Source organism: Eubalaena glacialis, chromosome 2, assembly GCF_028564815.1.
Source record: "Eubalaena glacialis isolate mEubGla1 chromosome 2, mEubGla1.1.hap2.+ XY, whole genome shotgun sequence".
Classification (NCBI taxonomy): Eukaryota; Metazoa; Chordata; class Mammalia; order Artiodactyla; family Balaenidae; genus Eubalaena; species Eubalaena glacialis.
In genome coordinates, this window is record NC_083717.1 from 6,918,758 (window position 1) to 6,938,751 (window position 19,994).

Consider the following 19,994-nt stretch of genomic DNA (forward strand, 5'->3'; position numbering starts at 1 on the left):
TTTAAGTTAAGAACCAAGGTAGAGTGGGTTTCTTGAAGTTCCAGGGAGTAACAGGAATTTGCTCCAACAAAATAGCCTAGGGAGTATTCCCATCAAATCAAAGTATTCATTAATACCTTCGGCAAGTAGTCACGTACTTTTATGATTTCCTTGAAAAAACACGTCTCAGCAATGTATAGTTAGTAACTTTTAAAGTACCATAAGACATAAATGCATACTAAAGGCTCATGGTTCCAGGGAAACTTTTTAAAAAAGAGACAAGTTCATCTTTAACTGATTTGTTGCTTTCAAAAACTGCCCTATTCCTGAGCACCAAATGAAATAAATAATGCTAAATTATCTGTGTAGTCATCTTTTTCATCATCTCTTCTATTTGTCTTTTCTCTCAAACCCTTAATGATACTTCTAAGAGCTAAGAGAAACATTTCTAACAACCTAAAAGGGCTTGTGCCTCTCTGAGCCTTGGTGTCCTTAAAATGATGCCAAAATGTGATGTAACCAGGGGACAGATATAAATTCACTGACTCAGAGGATGTGAAGAAAGTACCCCTTTCCACCTATCGTATGGCAATATCTTTATTTTCCACAACGATCTGAGTTTTTTGACAGTTTATCCTTACCTGTTAAATGAAAGTGGATTTACGATCCTTGTTATGTAGTGAAAATCAGTTTACAATTCATTCAGTCTTATCAGACTTACTTAGGAACAAATACAAATGGATGAAAGACAAAATGAGGACACATACCGTCATCCGCAGCTTGGGCTGTTATGTTGCTGTGTTATTGGTGCTCTTTTTCATGTAAACCTAAGTAGTTAGGTGTATTGTTTAGAGCAATCCTGGTGAACACAATATATGGAAGGTAGTTTTCATTCAGTGCTATGTTTAACAGGGAGACAGGCGATAGGGTTCTCTCTCGGTTTCCCAGAGTCCTCAACTATGAAACGGGTCTTGCCTACATCATGTAATGATGTAATCATTCAAGGATATATTATTTGTGAAAGAGGTTGTTTATTTCTTTTAACAAGAAACTCTTAAGTACTCTGCAGAGGTGCCTCATCTGGTCTACCCAGCCCATTAATCTGACCCAGCTCTACCCTATTACTCACTAAGCTCCCACGTAGATCACCTTCTGGCTGCTCTTCAGGTGGGCCAAGCTCCTTGCATCCTTGGGCCTTTGCACAGTCATTCCTTCTGCCTGGAATGCTCTTCCTTCTGATTCCACATGGTCAGTTCCATCTTGTCCCCAGATTTCAGTTTCAAGATCAGCCTTAGAGACACCTTGTCTGACCACTTCATCTAAAATAACAATCCAATCACTCTCCATCACATCAATATTTTTAAGATTCTCTGCATAGCATTTGTCACTTTCTGTCTTTTCTTGATTATTTCTTTATTCAAATTGTCTATTCCCTGCACTAGAATATAAACTTTTGAAAAGCAGTGTCTGGTTCACCGTTGAACCCACTGTGCCCAACACATAATAGGCACTCGATAAATACTTCTTGGATGGATGAAAGACAACAAATAATTTCCTCTTGTTGCAGTACTACAGATTTTCACGGAAACCTTAAGAAGCCCTTTGGGCTGTTTGGTACTGCTCTTCGATTGTACTTAATTCTCTTTCTAAAATACTCTTCCTTATTTAAAAATTGTGTGTCTCTGTTTGTAGACATTGCCATCGGTGCGCCCTTTGCAGGCAAGGACCAAAGAGGCAAAGTGCTCATTTACAATGGGAACAAGAATGGCTTAAACGCCAAGGCTTCCCAAATTCTGCAAGGAGTGTGGGCCTCACAGGCTGTCCCTTCTGGATTCGGCTTTACTTTAAGAGGAGATTCTGACATAGACAAGAATGATTACCCAGGTAAGTTCTTCTTTCTTTTCCTACAACAGAGTCTGCTTCCTAGAAAGAGCTATTCTCTGGACGATGCATCGTGTTTAAGCAGTTCTCTTGTACAGGTTAAGGCCAAGCTTGCCCATCACATGGGTTCTTTGGGTACCATTCCAAAGCAACTTTCATGAGACTCTGAAGACAGACAAAACAAACACTCCTTTTCCTGTCAAGAGACGAAGTTAAAAAAGCAAGATGGCTTTTAAAAAACTACATTGGACGTAAAACTTATCAACTTTGCAACCAAAGTTTGTAATTTGAAACTCCTCAGTAATCTGGTCTCCATTGACAATGACAGCTTGCATCAGATAACTTTTCGGAGCAATTAATTTTAACCCCATAATTCCCTGTTGAGCTCACAGCTCCTATGAATTGACTTATGAACCTCAGCATTTCTGTCATAAGCTCATGGTTTTGGAACATAAATATTTTCCAGCCACGTTTGGGGGTTTTCCGAAGATAGAATGACTTTTAAAGCAAAGCAAAAAGAACTGGTTCGTGATACAGATCGTTACCAATTCCTGATTGCTTAATTCACAGTGAGGATTCAGTGGAGATCCATACAGCCCAGTGAGATAATTCATGTTTTATGTACGCTGTATGGAAATATAGATTTGTCTTAAAGGATTGTTTCAATAATCGGGGTTGTTAGCAGACAACATATGACTTCTTGGTTTTATGGTTCAATTTTCCCTTTTATGTTGGTTATTTTAAGATGGTTTCAAGAAATAGTTAGAAATCATTAATAGTTCACTGACAGCTTCAACCATTTATTGAGACCTTGTCTCTTTCCATCACCCCTCCCCTAATTGAGTATTTTCCACATGTAGAGCATTTGCTGGTTTGGGGCAGCATTCCAGTAAGCTGACTGCCTAAATATACATCACTAATTTCAATCCTTTGACTTTCTCTTCCCCTCCAGGATTAGGCAGAAAGGATACTGCAACATATTCTTATAAATTTGCCAGGAATTTTCAATGGCACTAACATAGATGTTGTAGTGGGCTCAAAGCGGATTTAGAATTATATTGTATATGAATGGGTCCTCCTTGTGGCAACTGCAAGAGCATCTAGTGAAATTCATTTTCTTAGGTTATATTATACTAGCCTAATCAATGATTGGTTAGGTTTTCTTTTGGGGAGGGGAGTCTCATACATAATATATTCACTTTTAAATAATCCAAAAATTAGATCCCCTATGTGATTTCTTCCCCAACTATGTCAGGATGATTAATGAAATTCAATTCCTGGGTCACAATTTTAGAGAAACAGTTATTTTATTTTACTTTTTAAATTTATTTTTTTAATTTTTGGCTGCGTTGGGTCTTCGTTGCTGCACGGGCTTTCTCTAGTTGGGGCGAGCAGGGGCTACTCTTCGTTGTGGTGCACGGGCTTCTCATTGCGGTGGCTTCTCTTGTTGCAGAGCACAGGCTCTAGGCACGTGGCCTTCAGTAGTTGTGGCGCGTGGGCTCAGTAGTTGTGGCTCGCAGGCTGTAGAGCACAGGCTCAGTATTTGTGGCACATGGGCTTAGTTTCTCCGCGGCATGTGGGATCTTTCCGGACCAGGGATCGTACCCGTGTCCCCTGCATTGGCAGATGGATTCCCAACCACTGTGCCACCAGGGAAATCCTGAGAAACAGTTATTTTAGAAAGTTATTGCTATTCCTTATGCCCTTCATAGTCTTCCCTTAGTACCAGGGAACTGACAGAGAATGGCCGTGCCTTCCACAAGGTGAGGGAAATATAGGATGTATCAATCACATAGTCAAGTCCAGTGATTTCCTTTGAAGTCTTCTAAATAAGGGCCAGGAAGGAGAGACACATGAAACAACTTTTCTCTCAAAGAATATTCCCTCCAGGGAGGGGGGTAAAGGAGTGAGACAGAGAACAGAGGAAGTAGGTACAATGTCAGTAACTGGTCATCTCTTAACTACATCTTTTTCATCCCTTCTTAACAATCAGAAAATGGCCATTTGAGGCCATTCACTAGTCAATAACTTTATCCACTGAGGCTGATTCACTTTACAGTAATGAATGACGTTAATGCAGTGTATCCATCTGTCTGTAGAGTAAATGCTCTTTACTAAGACAGGACCATTAATGACGCTTAGTTGATTTCTTAACCTCAAGATAGCCTTGAGGCTTTCAGAGTTCATCAGTACATCTCAGATAGCAGACCTGAGTTCTGGCCCCAGTTCTGCCTCTCAGATATAGATATCTTGTGCTTCATGATCGTGTAACATTTCCCCTCATCCTCATTTTCTTGCAAAAAGAATGCCATTCAAAGAAGCCTTTTTACCTTGATACCAAGTCCCAGGGACTTAATGCGAGGAAAACTGCCTTATGGGCAGGTGACTAGATCCTACTAGCTAGTGTAGCAGATTTGAAATTTGCCGGCATAATTCAGGAATTAGACATGGAACTTTCCTCATTTTTCTATAAGCGAATCCCATTTAGCTCTCAGGCCTCCATTTCTCCTACGGTGGAAAACCTCAATCTTGCAGTCACTTCTAGATTCAGATTTAATGTCACTTGGGTAAGTATTCATTTGGATTCAAGACTCTCTCTTTCCTCCCTCTTCAGCAACTCTCCCAAGGAATGGAGTAGCAAAGGGGGGGCCTTTTGTCCAGGGATGGAGAAAGGGGTGCCTGGACCAAGCACGTCATCTGTACTTGTTGGCCTCTGGCTGAAGGATAGCTCAGTCTCTCATGGTCTTTGACATGTTGCTAAAGCTTCGGTGATTAATGCAAGGGTCTGCGTAATGGCCACTGCTCAAAAGTTCCATGTGTCCTGGGTCCTCCTTGTTCTATTTTGGCCTCTTCTGGTTCACTCTCAGCAAATGCTTCTGTGCCACGGTTGGGACTCGCAGGTTGGGGTCTTCAGGTCTCTGAGATTGCCTTTAGGCTTATCCTAGATTATTCCTTTAGCCATTGCTAATTTTCCACCTAGGCATCTGTTACTCCAGCACCTAAGAGGGTTGCAGTCTTCTTGGGTTTTTCTTAAGAAGTAGTAGCAAAAACCCTCTTTTCCCCCAAAGGTTATTGGGTGGCATGCTTTCTAGACTCCATAGTTCATTTTGTAAACTCTGAGTTCTCCTCCTCTGTGGTCTCTCTTATGATTTTCCAAACCAGCTCTTTCTGGAACTTAAAAAGAAATACAATTTTCTTTCCCTCTGGGGTCCTGCTCCTTCAAATCAAAAGAAATCTGTCTTCAGACTATGGTCCCGTCCATGAGTTTCAAAATCCATTCAACAAATTGAATGCCTTCTTCTAGGAGGTATCTAGTCATCCCTATTAAGCAATGGTTCTCAATCTTGGCTACACATTAGAATCATTTAGGGGAACTTTTAAAAGTGCTTATGCTCAGGTCACCCTCCAGACCAGTTAATTCAGACTCTCTGGGGGGTAAAACTCAGACCACAGTAATGTGTTTAAGTGACCTGGGTCGTTCCAGTGTACAACCAAGCAGGGGACTAATGATCTCGAGCAAGGTTTCCCCCACTTTAATGAACATCTCGATCACCTGGTCATCTTGTTCAAATGCAGATCATGATTCTGTAGGTCAGGTGGGTGGGAAAGACCCCTTATTTCCAGGAAGTTCCCTGGTGACACCATCCCTGCTGGTCTTCACACCACATCCTGAGTAGAAAGCTCTGAGACAGTGTGCATACCAGTTGCCCATTGTACCTATTAATAAAGGCTGAATGCATGGCACCCCCTCAGATATTTTGATTTCCCAGGTTTGGAATGGGGTTCAGGGATTTGTATTTTTACCCAGGACCCTACTTTGAGAAACACTGCCCTAGAGTCCTTTTGCCTGGTTCCCATGCTCACAGCAGACAGATGTGCGAAGTTCTCTTTTGGCAAGAACCTGTTAGCTGAGCTCTGACATTTCATTTATTCTTCGCCCGGCCGTCAAACCAACCTGAAGCTCTTCTCTCCAGATTGCCTCTGTGTGGTGATGCTAGGGCATACCACCTGCTGTTGCCTCATCTGGCGATGTTAAGGAAGCCCCATTGAAACTATTCAATTTTTCTTGCACTGCTCTACATTTCCTGGAAGTTATCTTTGCCCTGAAAACAATGCCTCACTTACTTTTCATTTAAAATATATTATCACATTTGTTAGGAATTGACCCACTTAACCTGGCTTAAGCCATAAAAGGAGCTACTATTTACATTAAGGCTACAGAAGTAACTCAAGGGAACCTAAGGACAGGGATTCTGCCAGACCTTGGAAGGGAGTGACTGGCATCTAAGACTGTCAGGACTTCCTTTCTTTTTCTGGTCTCTGTCTCTACGCATCTGCTTTTCTCTGCCAGCAGACTGTATTTCTCTGAGCACACCGTGCTGTTTCAGTGCCAGCACTTGCACGTTGCAGTTGTACTCGCTCACAAAGAGACTGTATATAATTTATCTCAGTCCTAAGTCCCGGGGAAGGAAAGCGCATAGGCTCCGACGCAAAGGGTGAGTGACGTTTTCCAAAGAAAGTCGGAGTTGACTTGTGGACTGTGCAGGTATCCCAAGAGATACCCATTATGACTCCCCTATCAGACTAAACAAAATGGCCCTAGGAAATAAGCATTGTAGCAAGAAGTGAAGAAAGTACTTGAAAAGAAAAAATTTTATTTTTAAATGAAGGAATAAAAATGATTTTTAAACTGCTCATCAGAAATTTTATATTTGTCCCTTTAGTTTCAAGGTCTAAAAGAAAAATAAGAAATTCCTTCCTTCATTTAAAAAATATGTAGTAGTATTTACTATGTGCTAGACACTGTGCTGTGACAAGGTAGACACAGTCACTGCCTTCCCAGAGTTAATATTCTAGGTGAGAAAGACAGACAGAGAATTATAACAAAGTATGAGCATTGTAATATTTGTCTTTAAATGCAAGATTTATTTTGGAATATAATAATATAACGCTTGAAAAAATTCAAGCATGGTTGCTGAACACTATGCTTGTCAATTTTAAAAGTATATCATGAAAAAAATATTGTTGGACTTCAGAAATTTTGTAATTATTTGGTCCTAATTAAATGAATTAGCTGAGGAAAATGCGCAATCTCTGTAAGCTCCATGTACAGGCACCTGCACAGCCCCTGACATACTTCCAGAACCGGAGCTAATTTCGTGACCCGGGCTGCAGCCAATGATGTACAGGTTGTGTCCCACCAGGGGCAGGTAGGGGGCAGGTGCACTTACCAAGTGGTTCCCTTCCCTTGGGATGAGCAGAGGCACCTTTAAATTCACACGCAGGCACGGTGTGGGCTCTCAGTGGCCCTGCTCCAGGGCCTCCACTCTAAACAGAACAGAAACAAAATTTCAAACCTTGTCACTTTCTCTACCTGGTCACCTGCAGAACTCAGGAGAAAACAAACGCAAAAGCCAATAACAGATTTGAAATTCTGAATTGAAATGCGTCAAACCACTCGGAGTTGTTATGGAGTGGAACACACTTGAAAAAGTGTGCTTATCCAAAGTGATGGCTTTTGATGGGGTTGTTTTTCCCATTCCTGAGGTGAACAATTTTCCCTCATTTTAGGTGCTTCCTGTGGTCCACACTGCCTGCCACTGACCCATTTCTGGGCAGGCTGCTGTGAAACCTACCTATGATAACGGCGGGGCACACACATTGCCCCATTCGTTAGACAGCAGGATGTACTCTTTACATGTTCTTTTTTTTTTTTTTTAAATTAATTAATTTATTTATTTATGGCTGTGTTGGGTCTTCGTTTCTGTGCGAGGGCTTTCTCTAGTTGCGGCAAGCGGGGGCCACTCTTCATTGCGGTGCGCGGGCCTCTCACTATCGCGGCCTCTCTTGTTGCGGAGCACAGGCTCCAGACGCGCAGGCTCAGTAATTGTGGCTCACGGGCCCAGCTGCTCCGTGGCATGTGGGATCTTCCCAGACCAGGGCTCGAACCCGTGTCCCCTGCATTGGCAGGCAGATTCTCAACCACTGCGCCACCAGGGAAGCCCCTCTTTACATGTTCTTGACACAAGCCCGCTGCCTTTCACGGGGAGAAAGACTAAGGTTGACCATGATGTTTGATACATATATTAATTGTGAATTACAGCTGTTTCATCCCCCCAGACTGACTAGAAATCAGACCACTTAGTACCTTGAAATAATCAAAAGCACAGACATGCAGAGGTGGTTTGATGGACGTTTACCCTTTGTCACATGATCTGTTCTGCAAGTTACAGATGTTCTGTATTTGGGCAGGACCAGACACTTAGTCTTCTTGTCTTAGCAAAAAAAAAAAAGAATGCTGGCAAAAAGCAGGCATGAGGCCAATTATATTGCTAACATTATTGCAATTATAGCCAGTGTTACTCCTGAGAATTAAGAGTCCAAAGCATGCCAGCCACTGCATAGAAGATAAATATAGTTCATATTCCTTGGAATATTATTTCTGAATCTCTCTCCTATGTACATATGTACACTCACACTTATATGTATGTGTGTGTGTGTGTGTGTGTACACACACAGCAGGAGAGTATATAGGGTAAATTTGGATGACACACTACTTCTTTTTGGGAAACATCAAACCAATATCAATATAACCATATTAAAGCTGGCACAGTGGCTGTGAAGGGGAAGGGAAATCAGACTGCCCGGGTTCAGATTCCCATCTGTCACTGATAAGCTGTGTGGCAGTGGACACGTTAATTGATTTCTCTGAGCTTCCAATTCCTTATCTGGTATTATGGGGCAGATAATACTGACTTCACTGGACTGTGTGTACTAGCACTTTCTAGGCTGGGAGAGGATTTTTACAAAATGTTGTAAAATGGCTTAGAATAGGAAAGAAAACCTGTTTGACTAACATAAACAGAGTCAAAGCTACTTTACTTCCCAGACATGCTGGGCCACGTAAGATGTTGAAAAGCTGCATTCTGGGATTCTGGAGATGGACGGCGCAGGTTTAAAACTTGACTCCACTGCTTTCTAGCTGTATAAGAGTAAGACAATTCCTTAACCTTTCTGAATAGCAATTTCCTTATCGGTAAATTCAAATAATAATATGTTGGTATAAAGATGAAATGAGATTGTTTATCTAATATGAAATGAGGTGAGGGTTTAATATGAGATTGTATAGAGCACAGTTTAATAAATGGTAGCTCTTCAATCAAGTCTTAAAACGAGACTATATTTTGGAGGTATTCTTTTTCTTAGTTGATATTATTACACTAGTTGATATTATTTTCTTTTGCTTATTCAATGTCCATGGTCCCCAATCTTAATTTACACTACTACCTTGGCTTCCCCTGCCCCTGCCAAATAGGAATATGAGGATAAGAACATAACTACTGGGACCTGCCAGGTTGAGAACCACCCATCAGATTCCTGTTTCTGGACCCTCACTAGAAGCTTCTGCTCATATGAGGTTGCTGCCCTGCTATGATGTAATCCCACCACTCAGCCCATCCTACTTCTGCCCCTAAGTGGGAGATGAGGCATAAGGGACTTCCCCCGAATCTCACTACTGTGATCTGCTGGGTACCAAAGATGGAAAATACTCTTTTCCCTCAGCCCCATAGCCATTTAAGGATACTTCATTTCGTATCAACTGGGGCCAAACGAGGGTGATGATGATGGCAGCTAAGAGGAAAGAACTGAGGAAATCAAGTAAATAGGAAATAGGCAACACTTGGTAATGACTGGCTCTAATGGAACGTGGAGGAGGTAGGAGTGGGGAGCAGTGATGGTGAAGATGACTCTGGAAGTTTGGTCCTGCGTACCCAAGAAAAGTAGATTAATGGACCAACACGGGGAGTTTCAGCTCTAGAGACACAGAGGTTCTACCCTAGAAATAATATTTGGAGTAATTTTCCTAACATCTAGCTTAACCACTCAGTAATTTTTTAGACTTTTTCCAGTAAGTATTGTCGTCACACACATACATAAATAGCAGGCATAAGTACTTTCATTTCTGGCACCCAAATTCTCTTTTTCTAAAAGAAAAAAATACAGATGTGTTCAGGTTTCTGTATTGGTGCTTTTTGGAAAACTAGGGTTGACCAGAGGAATATCTTGCATGCATTATTTGAGTGATAGCATTTCAGAGAAGAAACAGTTGTGATAAGGAAGAATCTCTAAAATGCAATGATCTAGTCTAATCCCATTAAGTTGATTGTATAACAAGGCCATCTGTTAAATGCATAGCCCAGACATTGCAGGGTGGAAGGGGGTAAGTGCAGGTTTTGTTGAGGAATAGAAATCTTAACAGGCAATAAAAACTGGAGGAAAACATGGGCTGAATGCCAAGACTATCATTGTCTTGCTATGGCCCCTATTAGGCGATGATTATATCATGAAGCCATCTCAGACAATTATACCAAATGACATAAAGTGACCTATCATGTTTTAATGAATGTGCTGTGTGTGTGTGTGTGTGTGTGTGTGTGTGTGTGTGTGTATAAGCAAACAACCAAGCAAGAGAGAACCTACACGCAAGAAGAAATCAAAGGGTGGCTTTAACCAAAGAGAATAATGCATTTTAATCAAACCCTGAGCTCCTTGAAACTGATTTGAAGTTTAGTTGAACTAAGTTCAAATCTTACAGTCAAAGTTTATTTTTACTTCTCAAATGCTACTCAAGGTTTTATGAAAAGCAAAACATTGTTCTTCTTGAGCAAGATTTTCATAATTTCATGATAAACACATTAGACATTAGAATATTATATTTCTTGTAAAAATATCTTACGAAGTTAGATTAAACTGAATTAATTAAATCAACTGAAAGAGTTCTTGGACTTGAATCCAGCAATGTTGTAAAGTAGAAGTAAAAATGAATGCATAGATCAAAGACTTGAGTTCTAGAACCAAAACTTTAGTAACTCAGCCTCCCTGGGCCTTGCTTTCCTCACCTGAAAGTGATGTGGATGTATGGAATGCTTCTCCAAGGGGCTTTTTTTTTAATGTTGTTTTTTTTTTTTTCCCTTTTAATTAATTAATTTATTTATTTTTGGCTGTGTTGGGTCTTCGTTTCTATGAGGGCTTTCTCTAGTTGCGGCAAGCAGGGGCCACTCTTCATCGCTGTGCGCGGGCCTCTCACTATCGCGGTCTCTCTTGTTGCGGAGCGCAGGCTCCATACGCGCAGGCTCAGTAGTTGTGGCTCACGGGCCTAGTTGCTCCGTGGCATGTGGGATCTTCCCAGACCAGGGCTTGAACCTGTGTCCCCTGCATTGGCAGGCAGATTCTCAACTGCTGCGCCACCAGGGAAGCCCTCCAAGGGGCTTTTAAAACTCTAAACTCTGATTCTGTAATCCAAGATCTAGACTTACTGCCTCCCAGATTTCTGTAATATTGGGTAGATTATTAAGGCTCCATCTTTGAAAAAAACCAGGATTTAATAAAACCATACAAGATTTCTCCTTAACTTTTTCTTGAAAATAATTTTTAACTGGCAGAGAAGTTGAAAAGTTAGTACAGAGAGTCCTGTAGACCCTTCACCCAGTCTCTCTTAATATTAACATCTTGTACAGCCATAGTAAATTGGCTATTGACTAATCTATAGACCTATTAGAAATTCTAATAGAATTTCCCCATTTGTTCCACTAGTGCTCTTTTTCTAGTCCAGAATCCCACCCAGGAGCCCACACTGCATTTGGCTGTCATATCTCCTCAGTCTCCTCCAATCTGCGACCACTTGATTCTTCTGTGCTGTCATCACTTTGACACTTTTGAAGAGTATGGTGAGACATTCTGAAGAATGTCTCTGAATTTAGGTTTGCCTGATGTTTGCTCATGGTTAGATGGAGGTTATGTATTTTTGGCAAAAGTACCACACAAATGCTATGCCCTTCCCAGCGTATCACAGCAGAAGATGATGTCTGTTGTCTTTTTACACTCTGATCACTTGCTTGCAGTGATGTCTATCAGCTGGGTTTCCCACTGTAAAGTTACTACTTTCCCCTTTGCATAATAATTATCTTTGGAGAGATACCACGACACTATGTAAATATCCTATTTCTCATCATACTTTTGCCCACTAATCTTAGCACCCATTGGTGATTCTCGCCTACAACCATTATTACTGCGTCATTGTGATTTTCTATTTCCGTCATTCCTTCTACACTTACTAACTTCAGTTCTAATATAAGAAAAAGATGTCTCTTCTGCCTGTTTACTTACTTATTCTATTTTTTATATCTTTGTGGACTTGTGTATGTTTTATTTTATGGGCTATAATCCATTACTGTATTTATTTATCTTTGTTGCTTAAATTGTCCTATATTTGGCCATTGGGCATTCCTGCCATTTGGTTCCTGTGTTTTTTCACCATTCCCTATCCTTTTATGAGCATATTCCTTACCTTCTGACACCGCAAGATACTGCAAGCTCATTCTGTATTTGCCCTGCCCCAGCCCTGGAATCAACCATTCTTCAAAGGGCTCTAGTTCCTTTTATTGAAGGATTGTATTTAGAAACCAAGATCTGGATACTAGGTGCACTCATGGCTGCTAGGTTGTCAAGATAAGACTTGCAAAGCACTGAATTCTATAGATTGCCATATTCCCATACACTATATTACATTTCAAACCATGTTTATTACTTGAAATCAACAAATTACATTTTTATTTTTCAACCTATATTTTGTAAGTTAGCATTTTCGCATTTCACTTGTCAACAACAGGTATTTGGGCAACATTAATATTACTCAGCTAATGTTGAGAACAACTACCAATTTTCTCCATTTTTTAAAGATGATAATAGTAGAATATTTACTGGTTATATGATATTCAAGAAGACTGTGCTTTGGAAATACAATTTATTAACTTACTGAACAGATACTTATCGGGTGCCTTTCATGTGCCTGGCGCTCTTCTAGGTTTTGACTGAATTTGACAAAGATCCTGCTCTCATGTGCCTGAGTTTAAATTCTCAGTGATATTGGCTGACCGTGTAACCCCGACAAGTTACTGAACTTCCTCAAGCTCTAGTCGTCATTGGTAAAATGGATATAACACTGCCTATTAACAGTTCCCCCTTTAGAGGGGTGTTGCGCTACCATGTGAAAAATAGAGAACTAATGAGAACCTACTGTATAGCACAGGGAACTCTACTCAATGCTCTTTGGTGACCTAAATTGGGAAGGAAACCCAAAAAATTGGGGATATATGTGTTCGTATAGCTGATTCACTTTGCTGTACAGCAGAAACGAACACAACATTGTAAAGCAACTATACTCCAATAAAAATTAGATAAATAAATAATAAAGAGATGTTGTGGATGTTAAATTAGAAAATATATATAAAGCAGTTAGCATTGTGAATAGCACCTAGTGGCAACCATTAGATATTAGTTATAAATGACACGTTTATACTATCTTGACATAATCCGTGCCCTTAAGAAACAATGCAGTCATGGAGACAAAGTATCCAACTATTAACTAATACAAGATAGCATGTGAGAAGAGTTTTAAGAAGGTTAAAATACTATAATGAACGAGTTTAAAAGAGAAAGTACTTCCGGCTAAGGTGTTCAAAGCTTCATGGGGGAAGTATTGGTTCAGTAGAGTCTTAAGATATAGGTATGATTGTTAAGTGGTGATATGGAGAAAGCATTCCAGAAGAGGAACAGAGCATGAGCAAAAACTTAAAAATAAGAAAAGGCAATTTTGGAAGTGATTTGGTCCAAAGTGATGGGAGCATAAATGGAGAGAGTCAACAAAAGGAAGATTTGGGCCAGATAATAAAGGGCCTTGAATAGCATGTCAAATAATTGGTACTTTATTAGGAAACTAACAGAAAAAGATAATATGTCTTATATTGCAAAATGACACTTTAAGTACTTCAGTCTTTAGCAATGGCTAGAATGAGTTGTAATAGAAAAGAAACTTGAGGTCAAAAGCCATTAAAGTGTCCTAGGTAAGAATAATGCACTGAACCAGGTGAGTGTAGCAGGGATACCAGTGCAGCCTGGAGGTGTTTGGGGATAAAGAGCCTCAGGGCCACCTTCAACTGCTGTTTGAGGGATGAGAACCGTTGGGTAAGCATCCAGCCTCCCATCTTTCAGGCAGACAGTTTGGGGGCCATTGTACACACTTCTCAAGAGATCCCATCTAACTCTTACATGTTAGATTAAGGACAAGAAAAATAAAAGTTTTAACTTTACCCTCACTTTTTCCTTCCTAAGTACTTTCTCTCTTTAGGTAGATCTGAGTTTCTGACCTATATCATTTTCCTTCTCTCTAAAGAACTTCTTTTTAACATTTCTTGCAAGGCAGGCCTATTGTCAATAAGTTCCTAAATTTTTGTTTGAGAAAGTGTTTGTTTCTCCTTCGATTTTGAAGGATAATTTCATAGGGTAAAGAATTCTAGGTTGGTGGGTTTTTTTTCTTTCAACGCTTTAAATATTTCACTCTACTCTCTTCTTGCTTGCATGGTTTCTGGGGAGAAGTCACATGTAATTTTTATCTTTGCTCCTCTATAGATAAGATGCTTTCTTGCCCCGGCTTCTTTCAGGAGTTTTTTCTTTATGTTTGATTTTTTTGTAGTTTGAAAGTGATATGCCAATGTGTAGTTTTGGGGGGCATTTATCTTTCTTGATGTTCTCTGAGCTTCCTAGATCTGTGCTTTGGTGACTGACATGAATTTGGGGAAATTCTCAGTCATTACTGTTTCAAATATTTCTTCTGTTTCTTTCTCTCTTTCTTCCTCTTCTGGTATTCCCATTACACATACGTGATACCTTTTATAGTCGTCCCACAATTCTTGACTATTCCTTTTTTTTTTCAGTCTTTTTGTCTCTTTGCTTGCCAGTTTTAGAGGTTTCTATTGAGATATCATCAAGCTCAGAGATTCTTTCCTCAGTCTTATCCAGTTTACTAATAAGCCATCAAAGACAGTTCTTCATTTCTGTTACAATATTGTTTATCTCTATCATTTCTTTTTTGGTTCTTTCTTAGAATTTCCATCTCTCTTCTTACATTAACCTCCCTTTCTTACATGCTTCTATTCTTAATTACTTTATCCAGTAGAGGCCTTAGCATATTAATCATAGTTGTTTTAAATTCCCCGTCTGATAATTCCAATGTTCCTGCCATATCTTAATCTGGTTCTGATACTTGCTCTGTCTCTTCCAACTATGTACATTGCTTTTTAGTATGTTTTGTCATTTTTTTTTGATAGCTGGGCATGATACACTGGGTAAAAGGAACTGCTGTAAATAGGCCTTTAGTTAATATGGCAGTAGATGTTGGCGAGGAATTGGGAGGGGAGGAGTGTTTTATGGGGTGTGATTAGGTCTCAGTCTTTCAGCGAGCCTATGCTTCTGGACTGTGACCTTCACACGTGCTTCTTCGCTGAGACGGGATGGCTAGAGTGGGTTGAGGTTGGGTATTTCCCTTCCCCCAGGTTAGACTCTTTTTCCTACCCCAGCAGGTCAGGCTCTGGATGACTAGCTTCTCCTGAGGGTAGACCTTGTTAAGATGAACAAGTGCTCTGGTGTGTTTCAAGTTGATTTCTTCTCCCCTCCCCTTGCCAGAAGCACTAGGAAATTGTTCTTTGTTGTTCCCTGGGAGAACCTGGTAGAGATCCAGGAGAAAAACCTAACGAAAGTGTACCCCTTCCCGCACCCCTCATGACTGGATCCCTGGAGGGGTTTAACTTTCAGAGTTGTCCACACTGAGCCTCCTGCAATTCACCAGTAGAGTCCGGGTTCCCCTGCCCCACTCTGGTTCCCGTGGAGGTTGCTGCCCTGAGAAGCTGTGAGTCTCTGCACGTGCCTGTCTGTCTCTCCAATGTGGAGGCAGCAAATTGCCCTGGGATCTCACTGCTCGTGTGGATCTAAGAAGAGTGGTTGATTTTTCAGCGTGTTCAGCTTTCTACTTGCTCGGATGGAGTGGCGACTTCCAAGCTTTTTACATGCTAGGCCAGAAACCATAAGTCTGACAGTTTAAATCCGAACTAACTACCTTCCAAACATTCAATTGTAGAAGCTGGCTTCTTTCTGAAACCCAAGGCACCAGTAAATATGACAGGATATCATTTATCCTTGATCTTAGTTGTAAGTGTACAGTTAATAAAAACTCTCTGGCTGGCCATGGCTCCTTTTATGGGTGGGTGGGCGCTGGTGAGTGGGAGTTAGTTCCCCTGTACTTAGAACCTCTCCTTTACTTCTGAGCTCCTGGGGCGTGTTCTTCATATAAGTCATTTTTAATTGATGAATATACGATTTAAAAGTTGAGTGTAATTTGCTTGAAGCTTCCCTTCTGTCTTTGCACATCCTGGACATCTTCCCGGGAGTTCACGTCCCACTTAGGAGCCCAGTTCAAATGTCACTTCCTCAGGAAGCCTTTCCTGACTGTTGTCCTTCCTCTAAAAACACTTCTCTCAGATTGAAATGACACATTTTTTTGTGGTTACTTGATAAATGCATCTTTCACCCCTCGAGACTGGACACTTTATTAGTTGAAGGCAAGCAATGGATTTAATTTTGCTCATCATGGAACTCTAGTGTCCCAAGCAGTGGCTGGCACTGGAGGTGGCTAGTAAATGCTTGTTGAATGAATGAATGAGAATAAATGAATGAATAAACCAATTTCCTCACAGCCACACACCTTGGCATATGAACTCTTTCCCTCCTTTCTCTACCTGGCCACTATCTTCGAACTCTACTTAAGTCCAACAAATTATCTTACTCTTGTGTAGAATAAGAATAGACCTGGACAGAAAGAGAAAGATGAGTACTGTATGATATCACTTATATGTGGAATCTAAAATACGACACAAATGAACTTATCTACGACACAGAAACAGAACCACAGACATAGAGAACAGACTTGTGGCTGCCAAGGGGGAGGGGGGAGGGGGGTGGGGGAGGGATGGATTGGGAGTTTGGGATAAGCAGATGCAAACTAGTATATAGAGGATGGATAAACAACAAGGTCCTACTGTATAGCACAGGGAACTATATTCAATATCCTGTGATAAACCATAATGGAAAAGAATATGAAAAAGAATGTGTATGTGTATATATATATATAATTGAATCACTTTGCTGTACAGTAGAAATTAATACAACATTGTAAATCAACTATACGTCAATAAAATAAATTTTTAAAAAAGAATAGACATGGAAGTTGAGACGACGACGCTCTTTTAAATAAACCTGGACTTCCTCTCCTGGGATCACGGGAGGCTCCACTCAAGGTGGTGCACTCATTCTTGACAAGCAGAACCCTTGACCTTCGTTCTGTATTCACTGGGCATTTAAATGCCAAACTGCTAGACTAAGAGAACCAGCAGCCAGCTTGATAGAAACAGCACCAAACTGGGAGTCGGGGGCCCATATTCTCGTTTCTTCACCCATCAGTTTCAGCTCTGTCATCTTGGATACACCACTTACGTCTCTGAACCTTAGCTGCCCACTGCTCAGGATTGTTATGAAGGCGATTTGCAAACTGTGAAGAACTCTAAGCAAGCAATATATGTTATTTCTTAACCTCACCCACTAAATGCAGGTGAGAGGGACCCGAAAGAAACTCGAATGCTGAGATCCAGATGCTCTAATGCTTTGCACCAGACCTAGCCCTGTGCCTTAAGGCGATGACTCAGGTAACATGCCTAGAGCTTCCTAAGAGACGAGGGGGAGAGATTTTCAGAATAACTAACCCAGCAGCAAAATCCTCTTTAGTACTTCTTATTAGCAAACACTGTTCATGTGACGCTCTTCTTTCTATGTATGGCCATCATCTTATATTTTCTTGCTGGCATTTTCCTGGGATGATATTAGTAATAGCCAGTTTCCTAAAAACTACCAGCCCTAATAGAAATTCATGAGAGTGTGAGGGTACAACAGAAAGCGTTGGGTCTGGCCAGCCTTCAGGCTAAATTGTGATGTAGGTGAAGCTCATCTGGGGGGATGCTCAGCCCCTCTCATCTCCGGCTTCCTTTTCTTTCTGTCCCTGACAGCTCCTCTACACCAGCTGCAGAAGCTTATACTATTTCCTCTTCTCAAATGTGCAGCAGAAAAGGATCTAATATACTTATTCCCATCAGATATAAATGATGCAGGGGAAGTAGGTCGCACCCAGGGACTCAGATTCAGTGGGTGCTGGCCTGCATCTTTAACAAGCCCTCTTGGAGAGTTGACTGATAGGCTATCAATGCTTGAAGGGCAGGGAATGTGTTGGTTTGCTCACTGTTGAATCCTTGGCATCTGGGACAGGACTTGGCTCATGATGGGTGTTCAATCACAAGTTGCTGAACGAGGGTCCCCAGGATAGGGAACCACTGCCCACACCTTCTTTTCTTCCTCTGCTCCCTCCCTTGCAACTCTATAAATTTGTATCGTACTGTATCAGTTTTCTAGGGCTGCCGTAACAAAGTACCACACACTGGGTGGCCCAAACAACAGAAATGTATTTCCTCACATTTCTGGAGGCTGCCAGTTCAAGTTCAAGATGTGGGCAGGGTTGGTTTCTTCCGAGGCCTCTCTCCTTGGCTTGTAGATGGCCATCTTCTTTCTGTGTCTGCACATGGTCTTCCTTCTGTGTGTGTCTGTGTCCAAATTTCCTCTTCTTACAGGACACCAGCCAGATGAAATTAGGTCCCACCCTAATGACCTCATTTACCTTACCTCTTTAAAGACCGTTTGTCTAAATAGAGTCACATTCTGAGGTCCCAGAGATGAAGACTTCAACATCAGATTTTGGGGGATGGGGGGATACAATTCAGTCCATAACACTTAGCAAACTTTTAAAGTCCCTCAAGGTTTTAATCATAGGATTTTCTCTACCAGGATGGATGTGGGAGTAGTGTCTTGTGGGATACTGAAACCGAGCAGGACCCTGTGGGGCTCCTGGGCACAGAAGCCTTTCTGTGTCCCTGTTTCTTGTTTGTAGGGAATAGACTTCAGCCTCCATGACCTTCCCTGAGTTCCAAAGGGCAGGTTCAAACAGTTGTTGATCAGTGAAGGGAGGGGATGCAGGGACAAGGAGGGAGCAGCCAAGAAACAATAGTGCAGCCTTGGGGCAGGGTCCTGGTTCCACCTCAAGGGATACACATGACAATATCTTTGAGCTCTTCCACAGAACTAAAACCCCCAACAAATGGAAGATGTCCCAAAGAGAAGGTCACAGTTTGATAACCTTGAGAATCACAGAAGCTTACCAGAAGACCACCTGAGGCCAGATTAAAGGAATTCAGGCCCTGATCCTTATCAGCAACCCCACGCTTGAACCACTGCTGTAAAACTCCTCACCAAATCCCCCTGGATTGGGACACACAGTTTTGAGGGGCACTAGCCCAATGTGTCCCCCTTTGCCTGTCAAAGCAATAAAGCTATTCTTTTCTACTTCACCCAAAACTCTGTCTCCAAGATTTGATTCAGCACCGGTATACAGAGGCCGACTTTTCGGCCTCAATACCAGACTCTTTTGGAGACTGTGAAATCATTCCCAGTAGTCAGCCACTTATAAATGAGACTGGTCCTAAAGAAACAAACTTTTCTCCAAGACTTTTAGCAACTGACTGGACAGCACACATACTGTAAGTGTGGCCACAACAAGGATAAAGTGAAATGCCTTTGATCCAGTGACATGAAATGCAACTAGCGAAGCATCAAACAGTGGTAGGGGGAAAGGGGTGATGCTTACAGCCACAGGATGCTAATAACACATAGAAAACAATTTTCATAAGGCAGACTTACCATTTGATAGTTCACTTTTATTTTTTGTGGGATTTTTTAAAAAAGAAAATAAAGTCTCAGTAAATTAGAATGTTGCAACCTAATACCACAATCCAACTCATAAATGTTTTCCTTCAGAGTTCATTTGGAAGCATTTCAGACAGACTGTTAGGATTATTACTTTCTGGGATAAAATCATGCATTTTTTTTTCAAACATTTTCTTCCTCAACTCATAACCCTCCTCTCAGTAATATTTTACATGTTGCAATAAAAAAGCAAGGAGGAAAGGCAGCCTCTGTGTATTTTTAGATAAACACATTTACCAAATTCAAGGAGACTTATCTAAATGCTTGCTTCCCACAGACATGAGCTGTTTTTCCAGTGCCAAACTCTTAAGCCAATTTCGTAACCCACTTACGAGTCAGCATTGCCATATTAACACAGCATCTTTAACCCCATCATTTTA

The 19,994-nt window shown here is 41.1% G+C and overlaps 1 protein-coding gene across 1 annotated transcript in view; it reads left to right on the forward strand.

Moving 5' to 3' along the window:
• The window catches only part of ITGA8 (integrin subunit alpha 8), a 182,473-nt gene that overhangs the window by 58,870 nt on the left and 103,609 nt on the right, over positions 1 to 19,994 (forward strand). The window contains exon 13 of the mRNA XM_061178163.1: positions 1,672 to 1,863. Coding sequence (XP_061034146.1) covers positions 1,672 to 1,863 — 192 coding nt within the window. The remainder of the gene's footprint in view (positions 1 to 1,671; positions 1,864 to 19,994) is intronic.